At 39.8% G+C, this 25,941-nt stretch overlaps 1 protein-coding gene across 8 annotated transcripts in view; it reads right to left on the bottom strand.

Annotated features, from left to right (window-relative positions):
- MGAT5 (alpha-1,6-mannosylglycoprotein 6-beta-N-acetylglucosaminyltransferase) overlaps window positions 1-25,941 on the bottom strand; it is a 336,034-nt gene that overhangs the window by 111,642 nt on the left and 198,451 nt on the right. For all 8 annotated transcript variants that reach the window (XM_087435082.1, XM_087435080.1, XM_087435081.1 and 5 more), the window contains 4 exons: window positions 14,503-14,574; window positions 12,680-12,841; window positions 8,774-8,943; window positions 5,090-5,224 (listed from right to left, as the gene is read on the bottom strand). In XM_087435082.1, coding sequence (XP_087291208.1) covers window positions 5,090-5,224; window positions 8,774-8,943; window positions 12,680-12,841; window positions 14,503-14,574 — 539 coding nt within the window. The remainder of the gene's footprint in view (window positions 1-5,089; window positions 5,225-8,773; window positions 8,944-12,679; window positions 12,842-14,502; window positions 14,575-25,941) is intronic.

The following is a 25,941-nucleotide window of genomic DNA, read 5'->3' as shown; positions in this document are numbered from 1 at the left end:
TACAGCAGCCCAAATGGACTAAGATGGAGGTCTTATTCTGCTTAAAACCCATGGCATGCCTTATCTCTTTCAACAATCATTCAACGTTTTCATCAATTAACCAGAGCACGTGATTGATTTTAGGTAAAGTGTAGAAACTCGCTCAATAGGCAGTGGTGATTTTTATGTATTTGATAGTAACAGAACATTACTGCTTTCTCCCAGAGCCTGAAGAAGTGAAACTGAAAGATGTTTCATTTGGCTGTTCCACCAAAGCCTTAGAACAGGATCGGCCAACTCTGGTCTACACCTATTTTTTTTTTTTTTTTATGTGAGGAAAATCAGCCCTGAGCTAATATTCCAATGCCAATGTTCCTCTTTTTGCCGAGGAAAGCTAGCCCTGGGCTAACATCCGTGCCCATCTTCCTCTGTTTTATATGGGACACCGCCACAGCATGGCTTGACAAGCGGTGTGTCGATGTGTGCCTGGGATCTGACCCTGCGAACCGCAGGTCACTGAAGCAGAGCGTGCACTTAACCTCTATGCCACCGGGCCAGCCCCTACACCTGGTTTTTATATGACCTATGAGCTAAGAATGATCTTTATACTTTTAAATAATTGAAAAAAAAAAAAAAAGAAAGAATATTTTGTGACGTGAAAATTATATGAAATTTTCAGTGTTCAAAAATGAAGTTTTATTTGAACACAGCCACATTCAGTTGTTTACATACTATCTGTGGCTGCTTTCACACAGTAACAATGGAGTTCAGTAGTTGCAACACACTATATAGCCTGCAAAGCCTAAAACCTTTACTATCTGGCCCTTTACAGAAAAAGCCTGCCGACCACTGCTTTAGAGTACACAAAGAATGACCAACTGGAAGAAAGGAATCAATACTGAAACAGCATTTATTGACTTTGGTTACATTTCTTTCACCACTTATTCTCGAAACATTGATGTAAATTTAGCTCGTGACTAGCCAATAAAAATAGCTCTATTTTCTGTTAGGTATCACTAACACTTCTGAATAGCTCTTATTGGACCAACAAGCATAAAAATAAGTAAAGATTAAAGCACTCATTTTAGAATCAGATGATGGCAATGATTTTCAAGTATCTAATTCAGTTTTTTTCTTCTTTTTTCCACTATTAGTAGGAAGTCATTCTTCCAACTTTTTTTTTTTTAATGTCAGTGTGCAATTCAGAAAAATGTCCTAACACCAAAGACAAGTTTCCAGGAAGAGTAAGGGTAAATCGCTATTTTAGCATGATGATTTTCTCATCAGAGATCACCACCCTTTGTCTAGACTAGGAAGAGAAAAAAGAAAGAGGGCAGGCAGAGTGGAAGGAGGGTGGGCGATGACCACAAAGTGAAATACAAGCCGACCACAGAAAGAGCTTCCTTGTTTCAGATTTCTGTGTGGCTCTCAAGTAACATGCTATCATCACAGTGACAATTTTCACAATATCACCAAGAACATGTCATCAGTCTGGCAGTTAATAGGTAGACAGAAATGGAGCCCACAGTCCAGGAAAAAGAGAGCTAGGGACCCAAGGAAATGACCAATTGTGTTTCCCCTGCTCTTTGAATAACTCAGCATTCTTTTTCTCTTCTTAATGAAACATTGCCATTTCTTAACACATTTTTTAAATATACTTAACTTATATTTAGAAACGCAACTGAATTAAAAACTCTTAATTTAAAAAATCTTATATTAATTAACTCTTTAACTTAATATTTTAAAATAAGATATGAAAGCAACTGGTTGGAGCCTGTATATGTTCTTCTGAGAAAGATGGCCGTGTCTCAAAAGCAGCAGGGACGATAGTGGCAGCTCTGCAGAAGGTCACTGTGACAGGAGGGAGGAGGAGAGGGAGAGACACAGTGACAGGTGGGGCTGTGGAAGGTTCAGCTCCCGCCAGAGGACCAGCACTGGGATTCAAAGATTACAGCTCTGCACAGGCGCAGCAGCAGAGACAGGCAGCCTGCTCACAAGAAACCTTTGCCTTGAAGGCACTTCCGCTTATTTGCAGTGGACTCGAACAGACTATGCTCCTCTCTAGCTTGTGACTATTTTTCACTTGGAGTTTTACTAGTGTTATTCTTAATTTGGATAATTAAAACAAAGCTTGAAGAGTAAAGCTGCCTGGCAGGAGCCTAACTCTTGAAAGCTTGGACTTGCTATACAGCGCCTAGATGTAAGCTACGTGACGCTGGGCTTCTTCCCAACAGAAGGCTATAGAATGAATGATTGCGTGTCTCAGAAACTCGTCATTCTATATCCTTATACTTGAAGCTCTGGTTTGGGAACCATTTTTCAGCTTATCTGGGGCTGGCCTTATAAACCAGAGGCAGGAGACTGATCTCTGTCTACGGGCGGCAGAGGCTTAACGTTATAGTTTTCCTTCTTCAATCACTCTCTACCTCTGCGTGTTTTGGAACTGTGTTTGTTTTGTTAATATTTATGCCGCTCCTCTAATATCTTTTGTGTGTCTGGAGCATCGGGAACAGACTGATGACTTAAAAAGATATTTGCCTTCCTGCCCGCAGCAGCTGGCCTCCTCCTAACAGGGATGGCCGCAGCAGCGCCAAATGACTCCCGGAAAATTCTCTTTGCTGTAAGCCACACTATTACGAGATGGAGGCTCACAACCTCCTTGTTAGGACCTACTTTCCAATTTGGAGTTTGATGTAAAACATGGTATATCTTGGACTATTTGCATCTCACTTTCCTGTGTGTTCTCAATGCTCAGCTAAGACTTCAGATGAAGCGACATGGGTATCAGTTTTGCAATACCTAGCAGTATACTAGCTGCATGTAGGCATTTAATAAATGTTTAATTGAATTTCCTGGGTCCCTACATAAATTGTACAGAATTTACACATATTTTTCCAAGATCAAGAGGACTCAAGGGTTTGCTCCTAAATGAAAGATCAGATGATAACTTTATATTTAATGGAATGCATACCATCTACTAAGATGAATACAGAGATCCCTGACAATTTCTAATCTTCAAAAGGGAAAGAAGTGGGCAAGAAACTTTCTAGAGGACCCGCTTGGCCTTTTGATGAAATCTTAGCTTCATCACACCACAAAGACGGCAGGCTAACGTACTTGTAGACTTCCTGCGGTATCACTGACCTAATATCATTAACTAGCTAATATCACTACTGTAGATGATCTATTAAAGAAAGGAGAGATAAACATCACACTCTGTCATAAAACCCCCTCTGACATGGTGCTTTTTCACCCAAGAGGAATCAAATACCAATCAACGGGTAACCATTTTAACAATGAAGTCATCCTTTTTAATTGACCGAAACACTGCCACTGAGAATATTTCTCCATCCAAACAGCCCTTCTAGGGATGCCCATAATGCCCAATTCCTTTTGCATATTTATCAGATGCCCGCCAATCACATAATGCCAGAGAACAACAGCTCTGCTTTTCCTTCTTTTTTTTGATGCTGTAGCTAAAAAGAAAAAAAAAATGTTTACTTACATGGCTTATTAACCAAGAAGAAAGATGGTTACTTCTGCGTAACTGAGAATAAATATGATGGCCTCTGATTCACGAAGATTTCAAGGAAAAAACAAGCAAAAAAAGCAGAAAAAATCTGATGCAGAAGGTAGAATACTATCCTGGCCCAAACCCAGATTTTTATTTTGCTTTTTTATGAAACGATATTGAAAAGGAAATGAAAAGTGCACAGTCTCTTCTCAATCAATCCCTTTCCTCTGCCCATAAGTGTTGTATTGCCCAGTGAGAAAATCATCGCTACTGGAAAGAAAATTGCAAGGAAATTCCGCAGACAATAGATGTTTTCCCCCTCTCTGTGTTTTGGAGAAGATTCTTAATATTTTGAATTTTCCTTTCTTTCGAATTTCTAAAAAACTTCCAATTGATATAACCTTGGACATTAAATAATATTAAACTCTAAACTAACCTAAAATGGAGAAACGTAGTTCAGGCCATCAAGAATTAGTTTATTGGTTAAGTTAGTAGAACACATCAAAAAATCTCTACTCAAAAACAACAGAAAAGAAACACATGGAGGGATTTCTACATTGTGCTCATTAAAAGATTTTCAGAGTGTTCTTTTAGGAAGTTCGTTCAAACTGTAGGTCAATATATACTATTAGTTGGTAAAGTTGGTATTAACTTCATGAGTAAATTTATGTACCATTGACACCAGTAAATGTTTATTTAAATTTATTGGGAACTTTTATAGACCATAAATAAAAGCCAGTATCAACTCCAATAAATGGAAGATAACAAAAAAGCATATGACTCTTCTTTAAAAATATTATTCAATTCAAAGTAGATCCTTTTGCCTGCTGAAGGCTGAGACTTATAGCTACTCTCATTTTGTTAAAAACGCATGCAAGTGTTAAAAGAAGTGTTGGAGATACAGGAGCATCAAACTAAGGCTTTTTGCAGGAAGACAAAGAAAATTGAAAGATTAATAAACTTCATTACGTAATTCAATGTTATTTAGTGACATGATTGTGTACAATGTAAAGTCATTTCAAATACTAAATCAAGGTCCGAAACCCTCACCCAGGGAAACACTGAGCTCTTCTACTAAATAATAAAAACTATGCACAGAGTAACACATGCACTCTAGTCATCTAAGCATGAGGTTTATCTTAAAAAGTGTAAGACCCCAGCATTCAGACAAAGTATCCCCAGCTTTCTCTTCCAAAACTGACAAGAATACTGATGAGGGAATGGGGATGAGAAATGAGTCATCATCTCAAACCTAAGGAACACAAGATATGACACTGCCCATACTTATCAAAATTATTACTTAATTAAACAGATAAGATTAGTGTAGGCATACTGCTAGGAATGCTAAGTATTAGGGAAGGTAAAAAGGAGGTTGGACACTCGTTTTCTATTCTTAAAAGAAATCAGTGAAAATAATGAACAGTCCTTGAAAGTAAAAAGTCACTGTGGAGAATCTGAATTTCAATTAGGAATGAGAAACATACTCCACACAGTTCAAAAGACAATATTTGATAAGCTTTTTCTACCTGCACCATCTAACCCTTGTTAAAAACAATAAAAAGCACTGAAAACTTAAGAACAGCAGGTAGCACTTACTGGTAATGAACCCAGGATGGTCCCAGAGTTTTCTTGAATTGAGCGAGTCCCACAATATCAATATAGATGAGCTCGACAATCCTGTCTCCTACAGTTGGGCAGCCAGATCGGTTTCCTACAACCTTCTTCATTATTCTAGAGAAAGGGCAGAGGGGAAAAAAAGAAAAAAAAATTGTTTACTGCAAGGGACTACACTTAGCAACTTTAAGAGGCAAATAAACATCCCCAAAATCCTTATCGAGGAGGATGGCACAGCCCTTCCCAATCTCCTGCCTATCCAAATCCTGCCCACCCACAAGGCCCATCCAGAGCCCTGATTTCGACTCTTGTGAAAGTATATGGTAGCATACAAACACAGCCTTTGAAACCAAGGAAGATCTGGGCCTGATTCTGTCTTCACTATCTAGCAGCTGTGAGTTCTTAGACAAGTTACTTAACCTCTCTGAATCTTTTCTCATCCTCAAAGAAAAAAAGAAACACTGCCACAAAACAGAACTGGATACAGATTAGATGATAAGAGAACAACCTCTCAGGGATTCTTCAGGTGTTTAAATGCAATATTGAGTAGAAAGTGCCTAACGCATACGAGATACTCAGTGACCATTAATTTCTCCACCGAGTCTGTTATTACTCCAGCCCTTACTGATCTCCTAAATGTCTTCCATTTCTAGCCTCTAGAATATAAATTTCTTTCTAGACTGTCTTCTACTGTTTCCTAATTTTTTCTCTGATGTCAATTTTTCCTTCTGACGAGACTGTATTACAGAACTGGCCCTATGGTTTATACTTTTTCATTACCCTTCCTTCCATCCATCCACTCATCCTTCCAAACAAACACACCCCTGCACTCAAAGAGAGCCAACTTCACACATGAGAGTAAGTAACTGTAACGACTGCCATTCACCCAGAAATCAGTCATCATTGATGCCTTTTCATCCCTGCTTATGCCCCAAACAATCCTTCACCAAATTATGGACATCCTACTTCAAAGAGCAAGTGTCATAAACAGGACTCTGCTCTCTAGCTCCATCCTGCCACTGCTGGAGGCATCTTTCTCCTCTCCCCTGGGCTGCTGAAATGGCTAGGTTCCATATAACCAATTTCATCCCAAGAACTTGAAAATGTTTTCTGTAAAGGGCTAGATAGTAAATAGTTTCACCTTGGCAGACCACATATTCTCTGCCACAACTACCCAACTGTGCCCTTGAAGAATGAAAGCAGCCATAGACAATACATAATACATAGGCTGTATTCCTGTGAAACTTTGTTAACACAAACAGGCAGAGGACTAGATTTGGCCTACTGAGCCATCGTTTGCTGACTCCTGGTCCACCTTGTTTTCCGTGGTTCTCAAACTTGTCTGTACACTGGAATTACCTGGAGGTATCAAAAGATACTTATGCCTGTGTCCTGTCGCCAAAGATTGTGAATTAACTAGTCTGGGATATGGTCTGGGTTATGGGAGTCTTAAAAAAAAAAAAAATCCCCAGTTGATTCTAATGTGCAGGTATGTTGAGAACCACTGCTCTAGGTTGCTTCCATGATTATCTTAAATAAAACACATCTGGCCCTGTCACCAGTGCTTAAAGACTTCCACAGACTTCCTCTTGACCACCAAATTAAGTCTATGCCTGATAGACCCCTAACAAGCCTTTCCTGACCTCCCTAGAAAGCAACTGTCCCTTGTGCTCCAACAGAACTCCATCTGTTTGCCTACTCACTCATTCACTTATCCCTTCACTCACTTGTTCAGTAAATAGTTATGAGCACCCACTGTGTGCCAGGTACTATTCTAGGTGCTAAACACACAGTGGTGAACAATATTCACAGTTTCTGTACTCCCTGTGCTTACATTCTAGCATCCACACATCAATTAGCACTAATCACATTGCAATTAATGTAATTGTTATGCAATGTATTAGTTGTAATTAGCAAAAGATTGGCATCTCCTTGACCACATGCTGGTCATCTCTGTATATCCCATACCAAGTACCAGCCCACAGAGAACACAGGAAGAATGACTGCTAAATGTATGACTGTATCCACCTCACAGGCTGTGTACCGAACGTGTTGGTTTTGTTTTTTTTTTTTTCTGCGAGGAAGATCAGCCCTGAGCTAATATCCATGCTAATCTTCCTCTTTTTGCTGAAGAAGAACGGCTCTGAGCTAACATCTATTGCCAATCCTCCTCTTTTTTTTTCCCCAAAGCTCCTGTAGATAGTTGTATGTCAGAGTTGCAAATCCTTCTAGTTGCTGTATGTGGGACACGGCGGGAGAAGTGGTGCGTGGGTGCGCGCACGGGATCCGAACCCGGGCCGCCACGAGCGGAGCGCGCACACTTAACTGCTAAGCCACGGGGCCGGCCCCCCAATGTGTTTTAAAGCATGCAGGAGAAGGCAACAGGAGGCAGGATGCTAAAGGGACAAGCGTGGTGATTAAGGGCTCAGGAGACCTCAAGGTTTATCTAGGTCTGAAAGGAGCAATGTAGTACCATGGTGAAGAGCACAGGCTTTGAAGTCAGACAGACATAGGGCTCAAACCCTGGCTCTCCCACATATTCTCCATGCAACCTTGAACAACTCATTTTTGGCTTGAACCTCAGTGTCCTCATCTTTAAAAATGCAGGAAGCAACAGCACCTACTTCCAGCTTTGCACTAAGGACTAAATAAGATAAAACATGTAAAATGCTTAGTATTTGATACATAGTAAGTGCTCAAAAAATGTTAGCTGTTAATAGTCATCGTTAATGTTATGGTCATCATAATTGTTGATCTTACTGTTGTAACTAAAGCCCTTATTGCAGTTTTGGCACATGGAGATCATTTAACAAATGACAGCCAATATTATCTTACCGATATTATTGCTTTCATCTGGATAACACCATAATCAGGTGTGGACCTCAGACCTAACACGAGTGAGCTCTCCGGGTATCAATGTCTTGGACAGTAAAGTAGGAGCAGGGTGGGACATATATTGTATTAGCATCCTTTCCATCTCTACAATGTTCTTTCAAGGTATTTCTTCTGGAACATTTGACATATTGCACCATGCCAACTTGGCTGTTGGGTGGAAGATCTCCATGGGCAGTCATTTGAAAGGAGTGAAGGGGATCTAAGCATTCTTGCTTAGCCAGCTGCATCAATCTAAAGAGGATTAAGAGAGGGCTAGAGCTAGAAGCAAATTTCAATGAAACAGAGAGCCCAGGTAGAGTTAACAGACAGAGTTGCAAGTCAACTAATTGAAAAAGGATTGGATCAGGGCTCTCAGGAAATTCATTCTATCCAAATTAAATTATAAACAGGAATCTACCCCGTCTTAAGATTTAGAAAGCTTGATATTGAGTAGGGAATGGTATGAATTTCAGCAAGAGACAGGGAATTAGGAAAGTCAATAATGTTTTGTGCTGCAGATGTTGGAAACACCTGTAATAGCAAAGAATAAGCTCCTCAGTTTGAATTTTCTGGCATTCATTTACGAAGCCTCTGGAGCCTATAGCTACAATGAAAACATATCCTTTTCACAGTGTATGTATTTAGCTCCTGAAAATAATCTTCTTATCTCCTGTTTAGTGAATTATCAATTTCATTTTCCTCCGCAAGAAATTACACACTAATAGAGGGCGTAAAGAGTTTACGATTTCTTTTTTGTATTCTGATTTTAAAATTGAAAAGTAATCTCCTTACTCCTTGAGCTCAGCCAGTGAAGCTGAAATCCTAATGTCATGGCCCAGTAAGTACAGAGATGTAATTAAATCACTCCACTGAACTAATTCACCAAGAGGGCCACCACTGAAAGCTGTCTCTGCAATCTTAAATCCAGATTCCTTCGTCAGGAGTCCCAGGTGAACAAGGACCTGAAAAAAAAACAAAGAGGAGGCATTTACTGATTCCCACTGAACCAAGTACGGACTCCACAGTCACACCCCAAAAAGCGATCAAGCAATTCTAAAGTCATGTTTACGTTCTAATGAAATCTCAATGTGAGGTGAGTGATTCTTCTAGAAGGTACAAAGAAAGAGAGGAAATGATTTTTCATTGTTGTTTTAGAAAAATAAAGTTATTACTGCCCTTTATACCTCATGCTCATACAGTTATGAGCATGAGGTATAAAGAGATAATCCTGCTTTTAAAAAGAGGGATGTATTTGGAAAATCAGATTTTAAAGGCGAGTAAGCCAGGACAATAAAATATCTTTTAACAATATTGGGCTTTTTTCCACAGCTGGAATATTTTTAAGCTTTTAACATGGAAAATTTCAAACACATACAAAAGTAGACATGACAATATAGTCAATTTCAATGTACTCATCATGTAACTTCAACAACCATTAACTCATGACAAATCTTATTTAATCTACACTCCTCATTTTCTCCCAACCCCTCTAGCTTATCTCGAAGCAAATCCTAGACACTATATCCTCTCATCTGTAAATATTTCAGGGTGTATCTCTAAAAGAAACAAATTTTCACTTTAAAAACATAACCATAACATCCCTATCACTCCCAAAATAGCTATTAATTCCTCAATGTCATCCAATATCCAGGTAATGTTTACATTTCCCTCACCTGCCCCTTATTTTTCTTTTCAGTGCAGTTGTTCAAGTCACAAGTCAAAGTACATAAATTATAACTGCCTATATATCTCTGAGCCTTCTTCAACCTATACTAGTCCCCGATTACCACCCCCCCCTTTTTTTTTTTACAGGAAGGCTTGTAATTTATTTGTCAGAGAAACTAGGCTGTATTTCCAGTAGAAACTTGCACACTGTGGATTTTGTTGATTGTATAACAACAGACTCTTCTGTCTCTTGTATTTATGGTAAATTAGTAATTAGATCTGCAAACATGATCAAATTCACATTTGATTTTTTTGGCAATACTACTTCACAGGTGGTGCTGGGTACTTCCATTGGCGGGAACGATATCTGGGTATGTCTGCTCTGTAATGTTAGTAGCTACTGATGATCACTAACTAGATGCATTAATCCATTAGGGGCTGCAAAATGGTGATATTCTGTCATTCCTTCTGCATTTACTAGCTGGAATACTTCTACAAAGAGAAACTACCCATCACCAACTATTTGGTTCCCTTGAAGTACAGTTTACATAGAAAAAGCCTGGTAAATATTTGACTCTTTCCCTTTATTTACCACTTTCCAAAACAAAAAATTTGTTCTCTAGCATACTGTGATGATGACCAATGAGGATTTAAAAATATATATATCCTTATAAAGTCATGGATATAAGTATACTGGATATGTTTCAATAAACTGTAGTTCCCATTCTTACTGATTATCAAATTGTCCCATCTTGGCCAATGGGAGGCTGTTCAAGGTGGCTTCTAAGTTCTTTTGACACAATCCTAGTAGTCTTTGCTATTTTCTTTGCTCTCTGGTATGACAAGATGTTCCAAGCTCATCATGTACAACTTCTGTCTCAGACCTTAATCAGCCATTTTTCCAAGAACCTCTTATACCATTTAGTGGAAATGGTATTGAAAGATCAAAGTCTAATGCTTAGAGTACTCTAGATTATCACTGTTTGTAGGCCTTTTCAGCAGACATAGCTAGAAAATTTATTTTTCCTCAAGGATAAAACTAATCATGAGTTCTTACTGGTTTTTCCAATTCAAACTCAGGATTACAGTATCTTTACATAACATTATCCATTTCACATCTGTTATCACTGAAAATCCCACTTCTCAAGGACACTAACATAATTATTCATGTGCTTTATTCCAATACACACATTGGATTCAGAATGAGAATATCAACATCACCACCTACGGCATGACTAGTAAAAAGTGTTTTAAGGTATTTTTGCAGTTTTTTTGTCCTTTGTGATATCCTGTTGTGAAATGTTCAACTTACTGTGTTCTAAAGTCACTAAGAATAGTCTTTCTCTATGTGTTTACAATAAAATTGAACATGTAGCTGGTTCATCTGTTTTACATTCCTTGTGATTTTTACGTATTGCCTTTTTTTGGTAATTAAATTTTTTTTACACTTATGTAAAATGATTCCAGTATCAAATCTACAAAGCAAGACATATTCAGAGAAGTCTAGTTTCTTTTTTAGCTGAGGAAGATTCACCCTGAGCTAACATCTGTTGCCAATCTTCCTCTTTTTACTTGAAGCAGATTCGCCCTGAGCTAACATCTGTGCCAATTTCTTTTTCGAGGATTTCCTCTATTTTGTATGTGGGTTGTTGCCACACCATGGCCAACAACAAGTGGTGTAGGTCCGTGCCTGGGAACCAAACCTGGGCTCCCAAAGCAGAGCACACCGAACTTAATCACTAGGCCATGGGGCCAGCGCAGAAGTCTAGTTTCTATACCCTTCACCTCTAAGCTATTCCCTCCTTCCCCTTATTTGACCTTTTTTTTTATTGTGGTAAAATACACATAACACAAAATTTACCATATTAACCATCTTTAAGTATACAGTTCAGTGGCATTAAGTACATTCACGTTGTTGTGCAACCACCACCATCATCCATCTCCTTCATTTTTAGTATTATGGTTTATCTTTCCATTTAAAAAATATGAGCAAAAAGCACATATGTATATTATATATACCTTATATATGTGTGTACATATCTATTTGTATACATGTAGGTATAGAGATATATAAATTCCCTCTCCCCTTTAAAAATAACGTTCACAATTCTCCACCTAACATTTCTTCACCTAATAATATATCCTGGAGGTTACTGCATAGTATTATATAGACATACTCTTGATTTCTTTTTACAGTCCACCTAGATCTCTGACCACACATTCTTCCATAGAGGACCACAGGGTGCCAGGACGTTGGGTCCTGCTGTCTCAAAAACTCAAGGGATCTAAGCAAAACTGATCCATCAAACTGTGACTTGGCGTTTTACAAGTGTATTTGTATTTTCTTTTTTGAGGATATCAAACTAGTCAAATTAGGATTACTAGACTCATTTTAATCTATTTTTAGATAGAGGAACAGATTGTTTACTTTGCTCAGTTGTTCATCATCAGAACAATTAAGCTAAAGCCACGGCCACTTAATCTCTAATAGGCTATAAGATCTTCCATGCTCAGGGGTATTTTAGAGGTTTTCCAAGCATCTCCTCATGAACTTGAAACAAATTGGCTTAAGTTTAATTTAAGGTCTCTCTCTCCCAGGAACATAAGCAGAAGCACCCACTGAACAGAGCAACAGCGGAACTCACCGGTTGCCCAAACCCCAGAATTGGCAAATAACAAAAATATGAAATTGTCATGATGATGTAACAGGAAGTTCTCAAAGGTTGTATTCAGGTAAAGCAAAGAGGATTAAGTTTCCTGACACCATTGAGAGACAGTCAGATGGTGCAAAGGAAAATATTACAGACATTCTGCTTGGCTTTACCCAAAAAACATGTGTGCTGGTCCCTGCTAAGTAAGATTATTGTAGTGGGGAAAGGAAAAACCCAAAAATGGTTGTACAAGAGACTGAGCAGATTCACCCTGAGGGAGTATCATTTGAGACATGACATTTCTCTTAGTCTTGTTTCCAAGCAAAATCAAATCTTCAAAGAAAACTGGCATCTAATTGAACTGAATTCATTAGAAACCCACTTTCTTCCGCTTTCTCTTTTCAAGATTCTGCTTTTCTGCCAGGGACTTGATTGCTTGGATCCAGGCATCAGCCATTCGCCGGATCCGCAGTCTCATCCACCGGAATTCTTCATGCTTTTTCATCATACTGTAGAGAATATTAAAATCTGTACGAATTTCCGCCTAGAAACAGAAATTTAATAAAAATGAATAGAAGATAAAAAAGGCAGAAAGCATAATGGTCTTCATGATGTGACATCTGAAAACTTGAAAGAGACAGTCAATTAAATACAGGGCTTCAAAGTGAGTCTTGTCTGCTGCACAGCTTTACTTTAAGGCCCCAGGATTGCAAATGGAAGCAAAGGCCCCTGACTGCTGATATGCTATAAGGTACATCATTAAAAAATTAGAAATTGAGAAAGGCAGCACAGTCATTGCAAAGCCCTGAGGTATGTTAAAATGCATTTTCTTACAATGACTATGCTTGATGCACCTTGAAATTCTCTGCACCCGAATTTATTGGCCACATCAATCTACTGCAGGGCAGCAGAGCCCTGGAAAAACTGAAGTCAATTCTTAACAGGCTACCAGGTATTGTGTAGATTGCCAAAAAGACTCATTCTGTCCACAAAGTAGGAAAAGAAATGCTCCTCTTTGGTCCCAGTCCAAAGCAACAAAAGTTCATTATTTTCTAGGGAATGTAAAAGCCAGGAATAACGTTTCCCTACCATAGCTGAATAAAATTTAAAATTCAGGCCAGAATAATTTAAAAGCCAGGAAGAACACTTTTGTAATATAGCTGATACAACCAGTGATCGAAATAACAAAGAAAAATAATAACACTAGTATTTATTTCATACAACATCTAAAACGTGCTGAACCCATCTTCCGGCAGTCACCACAGTTCATTCTCAACTCTCATCTGATCATGCCCCTCCTTGACTCATCTATTTCTCAAGATTCCCCTGATCTAAGCAAAGGTCAGCAAACTCTGACTCTTAGGTCAACTCCTCCTGGCTGCCTGTTTCTGTACACAAGCTTTTATCAGAACACAACCATGCCATTCATTTACATATGGTCTATGGCTGCCCTCTGGGCTATAAGGTCAGAATTGAGTAATTGTGACATAGAACTTACAGCTTGCAGAGATGAAAATATTTACTATCTGGCCTTTTACAGAAAAAGCTTGCTGATCCCTGGTCTAAAGAATAAAGACTTAAGCTTTTAATGTGGCATACATAGCCTTTCACAGCCCCCACCTACCTTTTCCATTTCATCTTCACCTCAGCTCATCCAAACCCCTATGGCCTTGTCCACTGAACCATGCTCTACTCTCTGAAAATGTCAGAGATGCATTTTATACGCATCTTTTCCCCCTCACCTCAGAGACATCTTTCTCTCCCTGACCTAGTATAAACTCATGCATCATTTTAAATTCAGCTCCAATGCCATCTTCTCTTTGCAATCTCTCCTAACCCCTGCAGGCTGAGATCACCAGTTCCTCATTAATTTCCATGGGCCTGTATTCCAGGGTTTACACAGGTATGGTCATTACTTACGACCATCACCCTCATTAGATCACTGAGTGCCTCCACATCTGGCACCAGGTCTTATTCATATCAGTAGCCTATGACTTAGGAACTCTGGGAGAATTGCTCAATAAACATATATATGCTAACTGGTTGACTGATTTGGTCACCCACAGTTCCATAAAACTGGGGAGAGAAGTTCTTCAGTTTACCACTATTTCAGATTACAGCTGGCATTTCCAGAAGATTCCATATGTATCACTTGGCATCAGACCCAAATCGCAAGCCTGGAAAGAGGTTTCCAAAATCACTTACCAGTGAATTATGATCAGCTTCTTCGTAGGGATTTTTTGCTCTCCAAGGTAAATGAGGACACCAATTTTCAACCTGAAAAATATAAATCAGACACTCAGTATGCTGGTTCATCTGTAAATGAATTAATGTGTGTACAAAGCACTGAGCACAGTTCCTGGCTCACAAAGAGCTCTATACTTAAGTGAGTTATGATTATTTTGAGTCAGACTCCCACGCTTTTAGCCAGCAATCCAAAGACAGGTGTCCTCTCAGATGAAACAATAATCAGCAAAGGTCTCAAGGAGCACATGATTATACATCTGTCCTCCAAAGTACTTTACGGTGACTGACTCCTTAATCATTCAATCCTCACACTTCTACACCAGAAGGAGGGGGTGGGTCTTGGGGCAGAAAGTTGAAATATTTGAACATTGCCACAGGGGACTGAGAATGTAAAGATGCCTCTGTGACTACTTAGCACAAGGACAGGAATGATTCGTTATCTGCTGTGGCATGTCTAGAAAGGAAATAGCACGGCATTAGAGCCACAGAACTCAATCATTTATCTCAGAATTAGGAATGCAGCTGATGGTTTAAGGCTAATTGATCAAGGCTTTCCCTCATTTTCTGGCTGTTCACTTCACACTATCTCAAGGAATAAGACGATAAAAACCTATTGGAGAAAGAGAAGAAAGGAAAAGGAAAAAGAAAAAAAACCTCAGTGATCTTGTGAGAGCAATTCTGGAAGATGGATTGTTTTGTCGATACACAAGAGTTTAGAGAATTGGGGGGAAGAGGAAAGACAAAAGAAAGGCACCATATTTTACAGGATTACTTCAACAAAGGTTACCAAGAAAATTAGGCAAATTCATAACTTATAGTAAAGGAAAGATGAAAAATGCATTGAGTAATATTGATGCCTGGCCTCTCTGTCAAAACTAACTATACTATTCCAAGATAGCGTATCACCCACTTGCTAATATATAATGAGATTATTAAAGCTGGCTAATAAACAGCCAATGAAAATAATCTTTCTATGGCCGGGTGGACCTGTAAAAATGAACAGAGCAAGAGGGTGGGGCATGTCCATGGAGGGTCACTGAGAAGGCAGGGACGTGTGTGAGACCACAGCCTCGGGGTCAGTAATGCAGAGTCACACAAGATGGTTTGCCCTCCAGCTCTGGGTGAGGTTTCAAACAAACACAGTAGTTTCACTAACTTAGAAATTTCTCTTAATGCAAGGTGATTTTTACTACGACCAAAAATTGGGTGATTTGCACAAAGCCCTCTGCCACTGCCAGTGATCTGAAAGCAACAAGCAGAGGGCAGCACAGCTTGCCAGAGGGTGGGATCCTTGGACAGGAAAAGTGTAATATTCTCTTTTTCTTCCTGTGGAGTGAAATTAGATTTTACCATTTTTGTGAATGACTTCAGAGACTCAAAAGAACGCCCCATAGAGAAAGCTGAAGTGGTTTTTACTCATAAAAAAAGAAACTACTAACTTGCCTTGGATGCTCAAGTCTAATTACTGAGACCTTACAGCAATGTCACCACGAAAGGCAATATCTGCAGCTCCACAAATGAAAGAATGAGGCAAAACTAGCGGAAAAGGAGCCTGCAAGTGGATGCAGCCTGAGCTGGTCCCAGCAGCACCGCGTGCAACTGTTCCTCGTATTCTTCGGCTGGACTGAATTATTTAATTCAAATTAAATTTTTGTAAAAGGACTCAATAAAACATTGCCATAAAGCATATTTATAACATGAAGGCCTCAAATGGATTGCAGACCTGATTGTGAGACCTTCAACCCCACACAAAAAGGATGGGGATGAGCAAGCAGTGTACAGATTTGAAGTCAACCTCGCACTAAATAAATACCCAAGTTTACACAGCCACTGTCAGGATAAAAAATTTCCCCACAATTAGCATGACAGGAAAAGATGAAACAAGACGGTGAATAAAGAAAATCAAGCACGAGGAGACACATGAGTGAGACCAGCTATTTTCTTTTTTTGTGAGAAAGATCAGCCCTGAGCTAACATCCATGCTAATCCTCTTTTTCCTGAGGAAGACTGGCTCTGAGCTAACATCTATTGCCAATCCTCCTCCTTTTTTTCCCCAAAGCCCCAGTAGACAGTTGTATGTCATAGTTGCACATCCTTCTAGTTGCTGTATGTGGGACGTGGCCTCAGCATGGCCGGAGAAGCGGTGCGTTGGTGCGCGCCCGGGATCCGAACCCGGGCCGCCAGTAGCGGAGCACGTGCACTTAACTGCTAAGCCACGGGGCCGGCCGAGACCAGCTACTGATAAAGGACAGTACATTCGCTCCTCACTCCTCCGCCCTAAGAAGAACCTTCCAAAATTCACTGTGATGAAAATAGTCCAAGGTGATCTTCGAAAATATGACTTCCCTACGGAATACTCAAGACTTTAATTCCTCTCTGAAACTGATCATTTCTCTCGGTTCTTGTTACTTTAAATCACTGGATAATACTCTGGAAGGCTTCAAGGGCATCCCTGAAAATATGGAAAATACTGTCAGTCTATTTTAGCTTTAGCAAAAAAATCTTACTATTCCATATTCACTCGTAATGGAGGAAAAACCAATTATGAACATCCTGACACAGAACGAGGATGGTGGGTTTTTAAGGTTGTTGTTTTTGTGCACAGTGATAGAATAACAAAATAATTAAATTATACATAAACCAATTACTCCATGGGGAGAAGGAAAAAAAAACCAAAAACATTTCTTTCTGAAACCTCAGAGGATTACCAGGATTGGAAGAAAGCCAGCACTGGCAGTAACTCCAAGTACCGAAACAAACAGCCCTCAAATGAGCAACATTTTCCTAAATAAGAGCGTCATTAATAACACTCAGGGAAAATCTTGCTCGAGGCTAATAACTCAACCTCCTAATCCCCAACTTTGTTTTCTGTCTGATCTACCCAGGCTCCTCGACCGAGTTTAACCCCCCAGCACATCATCCTACTACGACAGCTAGACCCCAGAATGAGCCCACCGCCTTCCTGAACTGGAAGCTCTTTTATTTCAAATCATTCTTACCATCTCTTCTCTTCCTGGCTCTCAGAATCCTAGCGCCCTATATCTGCTTGTGGTCAACTTGCTTTGCCCACTGCCTTGGCCACACTTTTCCGACTGTGACCCCTAGTGGTCTCTCTGGGACAAGATTCTGTGTTTGCCCTGGTGGCAGGCACGCATGGCTCTGGCACTGGACCCTCCCACTGTCCATCCCCCATCCCCAGGCCCCCCCAAGCCCTGAGTCAAGCCCTCTGGCAGGGAGGGGACTGGACAGCCTTAAAACAGCTCACAAAACACCACAGTAAGTCTAAAGACTGAAAACCATCTAAGTTCATGGCAACACGCATGCAACAATCAACAGAGGAGCAGAACGATTACTCTAATAACCTTCGATTTGAAGGCAAAACTTCTTTGACAGGAACTAATCTTTTTAGTGCTCTAGCCTCAGGCCACAAAATGAAGAGGCAGCAAAAAACAGAAAAAGACCAGCCAGGCTAGACCATGGTAACATCAATGCATATTCCACAGAGAGGGCCCTAGAAATCACTTTTCTTGAACGAGGAGATATAAAGTTAACCAATTTGATTTTTGACATTCCTCCTCCCAATGATTTATTTAAACTTCTTTGATCTGAGAAGGTTTTGCAGCTTAATCACGTGCAACGTGAATCAAAGCAAAGTCCCTAAACAGAGCTCAAGTAGGTCACACTTATTCTCAAGGTCTGTAGGATGGACAGTTCATTGTATTTGAGAAGAAATAAACTGCGGGTAAATACATATACATCTCAAGTTGGAATTGAAAGGGGAAAAAGAAGTAATAAAATTACAGGAAAAACTGGTAAAAGATTCAATGTATATATGCATGTACTTAGGCATAACTGGCATAACTCTTTGTAGTAATGTTCTGTTCTTCTGAGAGAATAACCATCAGGCTCTGTTATAGCCTCTTCTCTCATGATGAATGTGAAGTGTTTTGCTGTAATGGATCACTGACATATAGAATTTCAGGCTGTATTTTTCAGACAGTAAGAGCAACCGAAACTAAATGAGAAAAATGCATAACAAAAGTCTGAAACTATCTCTGGATGAATGGTGTTATGGGTGTTTTTCATTTTCTTCTTTATACCAATCTGCATAATGATTTTTTTTTACAATGAACATTTATTAATAGAATAATTTTTAAAGGAGTTACATTATATGAGCATACAATCATTTACTGAAGGTTAGGGTCTCTGGGAAAAAACAAACGAGCCTGCATGCATTCCATCACCTAATCCCCTGAAGTGCCCTATGGCAGGGTACCATCGCCAGGTCACAGGTGAGGAAGTCACGGCCTACAGGGGTAGGGGACTTGCCGAGGTGAGCTCACAGTCAGCAGCAGGGATGGGTGACGCGAGGCCTGTCGCTCCACTGACCAGGACACGTCACAGTTACCTTAAGGGCCAAGCATCGTGAAAGACAGGAGAGCTGTTGAGTGGGGAAAGAGGACTGAGTCTGGAATCAGCCAAAATGGATTCTACACCCAGCTCTACAAACAACTAGGCATATAACCTCACACCATGTGGCTTTCAAGTTTTCCCATCTACAAAATGAAGGAGTTGGTTCGGGTGACCTCTTAAAAATTCTCTTACGCTATGAGACCTGAAAAAGATAATTTTACATCATCCTGTCAGGCTAGTGGGTTACATATCAAAACAATACAGTTGACTATATATATATATATATACACCTATTCACTTAATACATTGATTATACATATATATACATATACACACATATATACACATGTACATATTTGTTATATTGACCATATATCACAAGAAGTTACTCATTAAGGGATATGCTTATAAAAAGACTTCTCTACCCCACTCCAACCCCTACCAACTTTCCTTTCTAAAGTTTCAAAGAGGAAATGCAAATGGTAAAAGATGTCTACACATGAAAGTGGTTCAGCTATCTGGACTAGTCCTCTGCACCAAACACCTGAGCTGACTGATATTTTGGCCAAACTGCTTGTTGGAAATGGTTGTGCATAGGGGGCGGAGTGGGGGAGACAAAGGATAAGAATGAAGCTATCATATACTAGGAGCCAAGCACTAGGATGAGCACTTTACACTCATTGTCTCACTTGGTCTTCAAATAATCCTCTGGGAAAGGCCGCTTATCATGCCAGAGGGAGACACTGCACAGGGAGGACCCACAGCTGAGGACTGAAGTTCTGTCTGCCCTAACCCACAGCCCGTGTGCTTAATCATCACGCAAATCCATAGACATTTGGTTCCTACAGTCCCAGAAGCGTAGTCCCGTCTTCAATATTAGAGTATTATAGCCTAAATCTTCTCTATAAAATCCTTGAAAAGGCTTTACTATGCCCTACTCTGTGGCAGTACTGTAAGGGCAATGACAGTAACGACAACTCCCTGCTCGCAACTCTTGCTCTACCCTCTGTTCTGTGCAGCAAGAGTGATGGCTTTAAAGCCCCAATTGGATCACACCCTACACTAGCTCAAACCCTTCAGTGGTTTTTTGCACTCAGAATAAAACCCAGAATTTATACCAAGATCCTACAGAATCTGACCTCAACCTTCACACCTCCCGCCTCACTCACCCTGCCCTACACACCGAGCTCATTCCTACCTCAGAAGGTTGCCAGATTTAGGGTGGGGAGAGGAAGGACTCCCAGTTAAATTAGACTTTCAGATAAACAATGATTTTTTTTTTTTTTTTTTTAGTATAAGTATGTCCCAGGCAGTATTTGTCACATTACTTATAGCTTAAAAAAAATCATTGTTTACTTGAAATTCAAATATCATTGGGTAGCCTGTATTTCCCCTAGTAACCCTACACCTCAGGGCTTCTGCATTTGCTATTCTTTCTACCTGAAACACTGCCCCTTCCAGGGAGTTCGTGCCTCCCTCCCTTACTTCCTTCCACACTATACTCCAACTTCTCCTCGGAGAAGCTTTCCCTGACTTACTAACCTGGCCACACTCTGACTCTACTTCATTATTCTTTGGAGCACTCGCCACTTGTGGAAATTATTTCATGTATTGGTTGACTCTTGTTTGCTGCCCCATCTGAATGTAAGCTCCTTGAGGACAGAAACTTTGACTGGCCTGTTCAGTGCTCTATCCCCAGCCCCGAGAGCAGTGCCCCGTGCACAGTGGGCACTCAGTCATTTGTTGAGAAGTGAATGAATCAATCAAAGACATGACCTGAGCACTAAAGATATTCATGATAATGATACTCTTCTCCATTTATGTGGCACTTACCCATTTCATCATTTTAGTAGAACCTTTCAACAATACACTGAGGCAAACAAGGCAGGCTTCACCTTGATCTCAGTGAGGAGAAACCAGACTGAAAACTCCAGCGAATGCTCTAGGCCACACAGGTAGGAGGTGGATGCAGGCAGGCAATCAAGGCTTTGTGTGTTGCATTCTATAATACTGTACTGCTGCCCCTACCACGAGAGGCGGGAATCTTATGAACAGAAGGCACAGGACTGACCATGTGCAAGAGATAGCCAAGGACTCAGGCGATCCATGCTAGCTTTGCTCAGGATGGTAGGGAAGGGGCAGAACTTAAAGAGAAGCGGCAGTGAATTTTCAATGTGCCACAAACCAGTGGGGTTCTAATGAAAGGATGTCACAGAGTTTCAAAAATTCATCCCAAATCGCTGTAGGAGGAGAAATGTCAATTTTCCTTTACATAGGATAGGCAGCAAATGAACGCCTCTGTAGCTGACCACATAGATAGCGCACAGAGATGCTTCTTGTACCAACTCCCGCTAGGCACACTTCTCCTGCACACTGCACAGTGGCCAAACCGGCCATCGGGCCTGCATCCACACTGAGGACTTCCAGAGCCAAAGTTACCCAAGTTATAGAGGGTCACATTCTAGAGACCAGGGATAGAGTTCCCTTTTGTGTTAATGTGCAATTTTGCCTGAAGCATAGATCCAGACAAATAATGCTAAATGACGATGAGAATAAAAGATAGGGAAGAAAACTGTGCCTTCTAATACAATTGGCTCCTTCCATTCTAACAGTCAAATCTGATCCCTTGCATTCTTATAGATATAATATCAAAGAGCATGATGTTAAAATTGTTAATAAGTGTTCAAAATACCCCTGCTTCACGTCTCAAACTTAATGTTTTAGCAGATTTTCATGGTACAAATTTTACAATAATGTTTTTTTCAAGATTAGAAAGGTGATAGCTGGGAGAGTTTACTCAGAACAAACAAAAAAGCTATTACCTATTTTTTAAAATGCTTTAAATAGAATCATTCATTCAATAAATACATGTGGCAGGCACCATTATACCTGTGAACAAAACAGACAAAAATATCTCTGGAGATTGCTTTCCATGTCCCTGTTCTTAACGTTGGATGTTGATGGTCACCCCAGGACCTTTGCACTTATTTTTCCCACAGCCTCCTAAACACCTCTGCCAGATATCTGTACTTCTTACTCTCTTACCGCCTTCAAATTGGTGCTCAAACATCATCCTCTCATTTTCTCAGTAGGGCATTTCCTGACCACTCTACCTAAAACGGACACCATCACTCCTCAGGAGCATTTCCTAGCCCCCTCTCCTGTTTTTCTCTGTGGCACTACAATCTAAAAGGTATACATTTTACTTTTTTTTGTCTATCTCCCACTATAAAACGTAACCTTAGTGAGGAATGTTTGTCTTTTTGTTCATTGTAATATCTCCAGCACCCAGAAAAACCCAATAGCGATGAAGGCCCTCAAACTGTGTCTCTAAGTCTTACTTCTCACTACAAGGAACCAGGAGTCCTTAGAGAAATGGCTGATTCCAGGTCTAGCGCAGAAATTGTCTAAGATGAACCGGGTAGATCTTGTCATACCAGGTAGGAAAAAAACTATTAAAAACTACCAGGGTCACGTCAAAAGGACTCAGAAGACAACGTGAATTGTTTCCCTCTGGCCAAAGAAGGGGCAATTTGAGAACCAGTAAGAAAATAATTGGAATAGAGCAAACATATCAAATATGTTTTAATCAATAACTTCATAATGATGATAAAATCTAACAAGTATACAAACAAACAAACAAACAAAATACTGGTCACAGTGGAAGTTGCTGGGAAACCAACAGAAAAATAAACAAAGGTTTCCTACATGAACTGCCCCTCACAGTAACCAAATACCAGATGAGGAGCCATTTCTCTTCATAGATATATTCCTGACGTGTTAATGAACCCAGGCACTGATAATCAACGGCTGCTAACATCACAAAAAGAGAGACAACCAGGCATTAATGTGCCTCCTGACAGAAGTATACAATACCATCCACGAAGCAGTTTTGCAAAAAAATACTAAGCCTGACTCTAATCAAACCTCAGATCTAACTATCAATTTATAGGAAATATGAGGGGCAGGGAACCAGGTTATACAGCAACACGGAGAGATAATCATCAAAATCCAGAGTACGACAAACTTTCTAAGGCAAATGAAGAAGTTTTTTCAACAAAAAATCACATGGTGAAAAATAAGAGATGGAAAAGAACCTAAAATTAAAGAGAGAATTAAGAGACACCAACAATTGCAATTTATAGTGCTGACTTGAAACCAAGTTCAAATAAATAAACTTTAACTTTGGACAGCCTAGAAAATGTGAATACTAATCTGATATTTAATATTAAAAAATTATGTGAATTTTTAGATATGAAATGGTATTAGTAGTTATAATGGAAGTACGTATATGTTTTAAAAGAGCCTCTTTTTTTTTTTTTTTTTGGTGAGGAAGATTGGCCCTGAGCTAACATCCATTGCCAATCCTCCTCTTTTTGCTGAGGAAGATTAGCCCTGAGCTAACGTCTGTGCCCATCTTCCTCTATTTTGTACATGGGACGAAGGCACCACATCATGGCTTGATGAGTGGAGCCTAGGTCCGCGCCCAGGATCCGAACCTGCAAACCCCAGGCTGCCAAAGCGGAGCATGCGAATTTAACCACTATGCCACCGGGCATGCCCCAAAAGAGTCTCTTTTACAGATACATATTGAAACACTCACAGATAATATGACTTTTGGGATCTGCTTCAAAATAGTGGACGGGAGAAGGGTGTAAATGAAATGAGATTGGCCTTGAATTGACAATTGTTGAATCTGAGTTGTAGGCACATGGGGGTTCGTTAACACTCTTCTCTTTTGTATGTTTGAAATTTTCCCTACTAAAAAAGTTTAACATAAAATTTTTACAAATATTTTACCAGACTACAACAGAAATTACCAGAGACAATATTGAAGTTTGTAAAACAAAACAAAACAAAACAAAAAAACACATTGAAGATGACTGCATTGAAGCCCCAGTCTGCCACACGTATTCCAGGGAGCAAAGATGTACTGGTTTGGGGTTTGGCAAGTCCTACGACTTAGCGTTCTAATTTTCGTAAGGTGGAGGCCAGAGCAAGAAATCTAACTGCTGTGCTATGTGAAACTTACAGACAAACAGGAGGCGTCACCAAGAAGATGAACTTGGGAGAGGGGAGAGGTTGAGGAGACAGAATTGAGACATCAGTTAGTCTGACTGACAAATACTGTTCTGTAAACTCAGGATTGTTTAAAAAAACAACGCTTTTTTGCAGGATGTCTTAGAATTTAGGCAACAAGAGCAATGAAAACACATAGATGAAAAAGATATAAATAAAGGCTGAACTCAAAAGTGAAAAACACATGATCGTAAATCTCTGCCACCTCTTTGACCGCCAAGAAACATTATCTCACAGGAAGGGAATTTCCTATTTCAAACGGCTAAACATTGAAAAGGTGCGTGTTGGTATTCTCCGGCAACAGTCTAATGATATTTTTAAAGTATTCCCTGACCCGTCCCAAAATGTTAGTTCTGTTTTTTTCATTCAGGTTTCTCCTGCAACCCAAACAGTCAATTCTTTATTGCTGCCCAAATTGACGAATTAGTCTGTGCAACACCATTTCCAAGTTATCTTTAGCAGCCAACACAACCCATAAATCCAAATCATTGTACTGGTTATTAGGATTGCATTTTATGTTCGCATTCACAAACATTGAAACATTCAACCTTTGCTGTTGAGCATTAATCTTGGCCTTAATCAAGGGATTAAGTACGCTGAATTTAAACTCAAGGTTAATAGCATGCTCAACCAATATTAGTTTTACTTATTGCCAAGGGAGAACAGAAAGAGGCAAAGACCTTTATGCCTGTTGTTCATGAAATATAAGAAACAGATTGATGAGTAAGGCATGAAATTGCTTCTTTTGTTCCTTTACGAGGGAGTCATACACACACACACACACACACGCACTCTCACTCATCCAGTCCAAATTGGCATCTGCAGCAACGGCTTGTACACATCCTAAGATCTAGCAATCAATCACTGGGCAATTTGATTATTTCGTGCAACTATACTTGCAACAGCAACAGAAGTACTTAAAAAACAGCAGAAACAAATTAAGAAGTCTGGAAGGGTATGATGGTTGCTAGTAGCTAGAATAATTGTGTAAACATAAAAAATGTGTGGGTATCAAATATATCAGCATCATCAGTATAATATCAATAGGGGTAAAGAAATTCATTCTCATTTTCAGAAAAGCTGATAGCAGTAAAAGGCTCTGCAGAGGGCTAAGTTAATATACCTGGAACAATGACAGAGTAATTACTTTATAGGGCCTTGTCTCTATAACAGGAACAGTTACATGGCTCACAAAAATAGATACAGAAAATGAACTGCCCGATGGTCTGGAAATACAAGGCCGTCTAATGAATCATTCATTCACTCCACCACTTGGAATGGCTAAGCACCTGGTTTTCATGACTTACGTCCTCAGGAGAACAGGTGCTGTTTCTCTTTTTTTGGGTAAGGTATCAAAAGTGAGTATTCGAAAACTAGCTAAATTAGAGCCGTATTTCAAACACGAGTGGTTTTGAGCATAGAACTGAATGCAAAGTCAGTGGGGACAAACCACTTACCTGAGCTCCGTGTTCCTTCAACATGAAGGGGCAGCAGTATGGAAAGTGCAGAAGCACTGAGCAACTGGACCTCTCAGAGCCTCTATGACTTGGCTCTTTATTCTCAGAGTTGGGGAGAGGTTTAAATGAGATTGTGTATTTGAGGTGTCTGACATACAGTCAGGCTCAATAAAGTTTCATTCTTCTCTTATTGTCTGCCACCCAACAAGAGAAATGACTAGATTTTTATTACCACATCCAGTCCCTAGTACAGTGTCAGACACACAAAAGGCATTCATGGTGATAATGTAAGGGAAAATATTGATGGCTTTACTTTCTGGGATTTACCAAAAAAGATCTGTAGGCTACAAGGTGGTGAGGGTAAAAGTAGAAGTTTATAATCCCATAATTCAGTGGATGTTGGCCCACTGAGACAACCAGGGGAAAGAAAAATGAAGGAAGAGTGCCA

Source organism: Ceratotherium simum, chromosome 9, assembly GCF_057802395.1.
Source record: "Ceratotherium simum simum isolate JZ-2026a chromosome 9, ASM5780239v1, whole genome shotgun sequence".
Lineage (NCBI taxonomy): Eukaryota > Metazoa > Chordata > Mammalia > Perissodactyla > Rhinocerotidae > Ceratotherium > Ceratotherium simum.
This window is presented reverse-complemented; position numbering and strand designations above follow the sequence as displayed.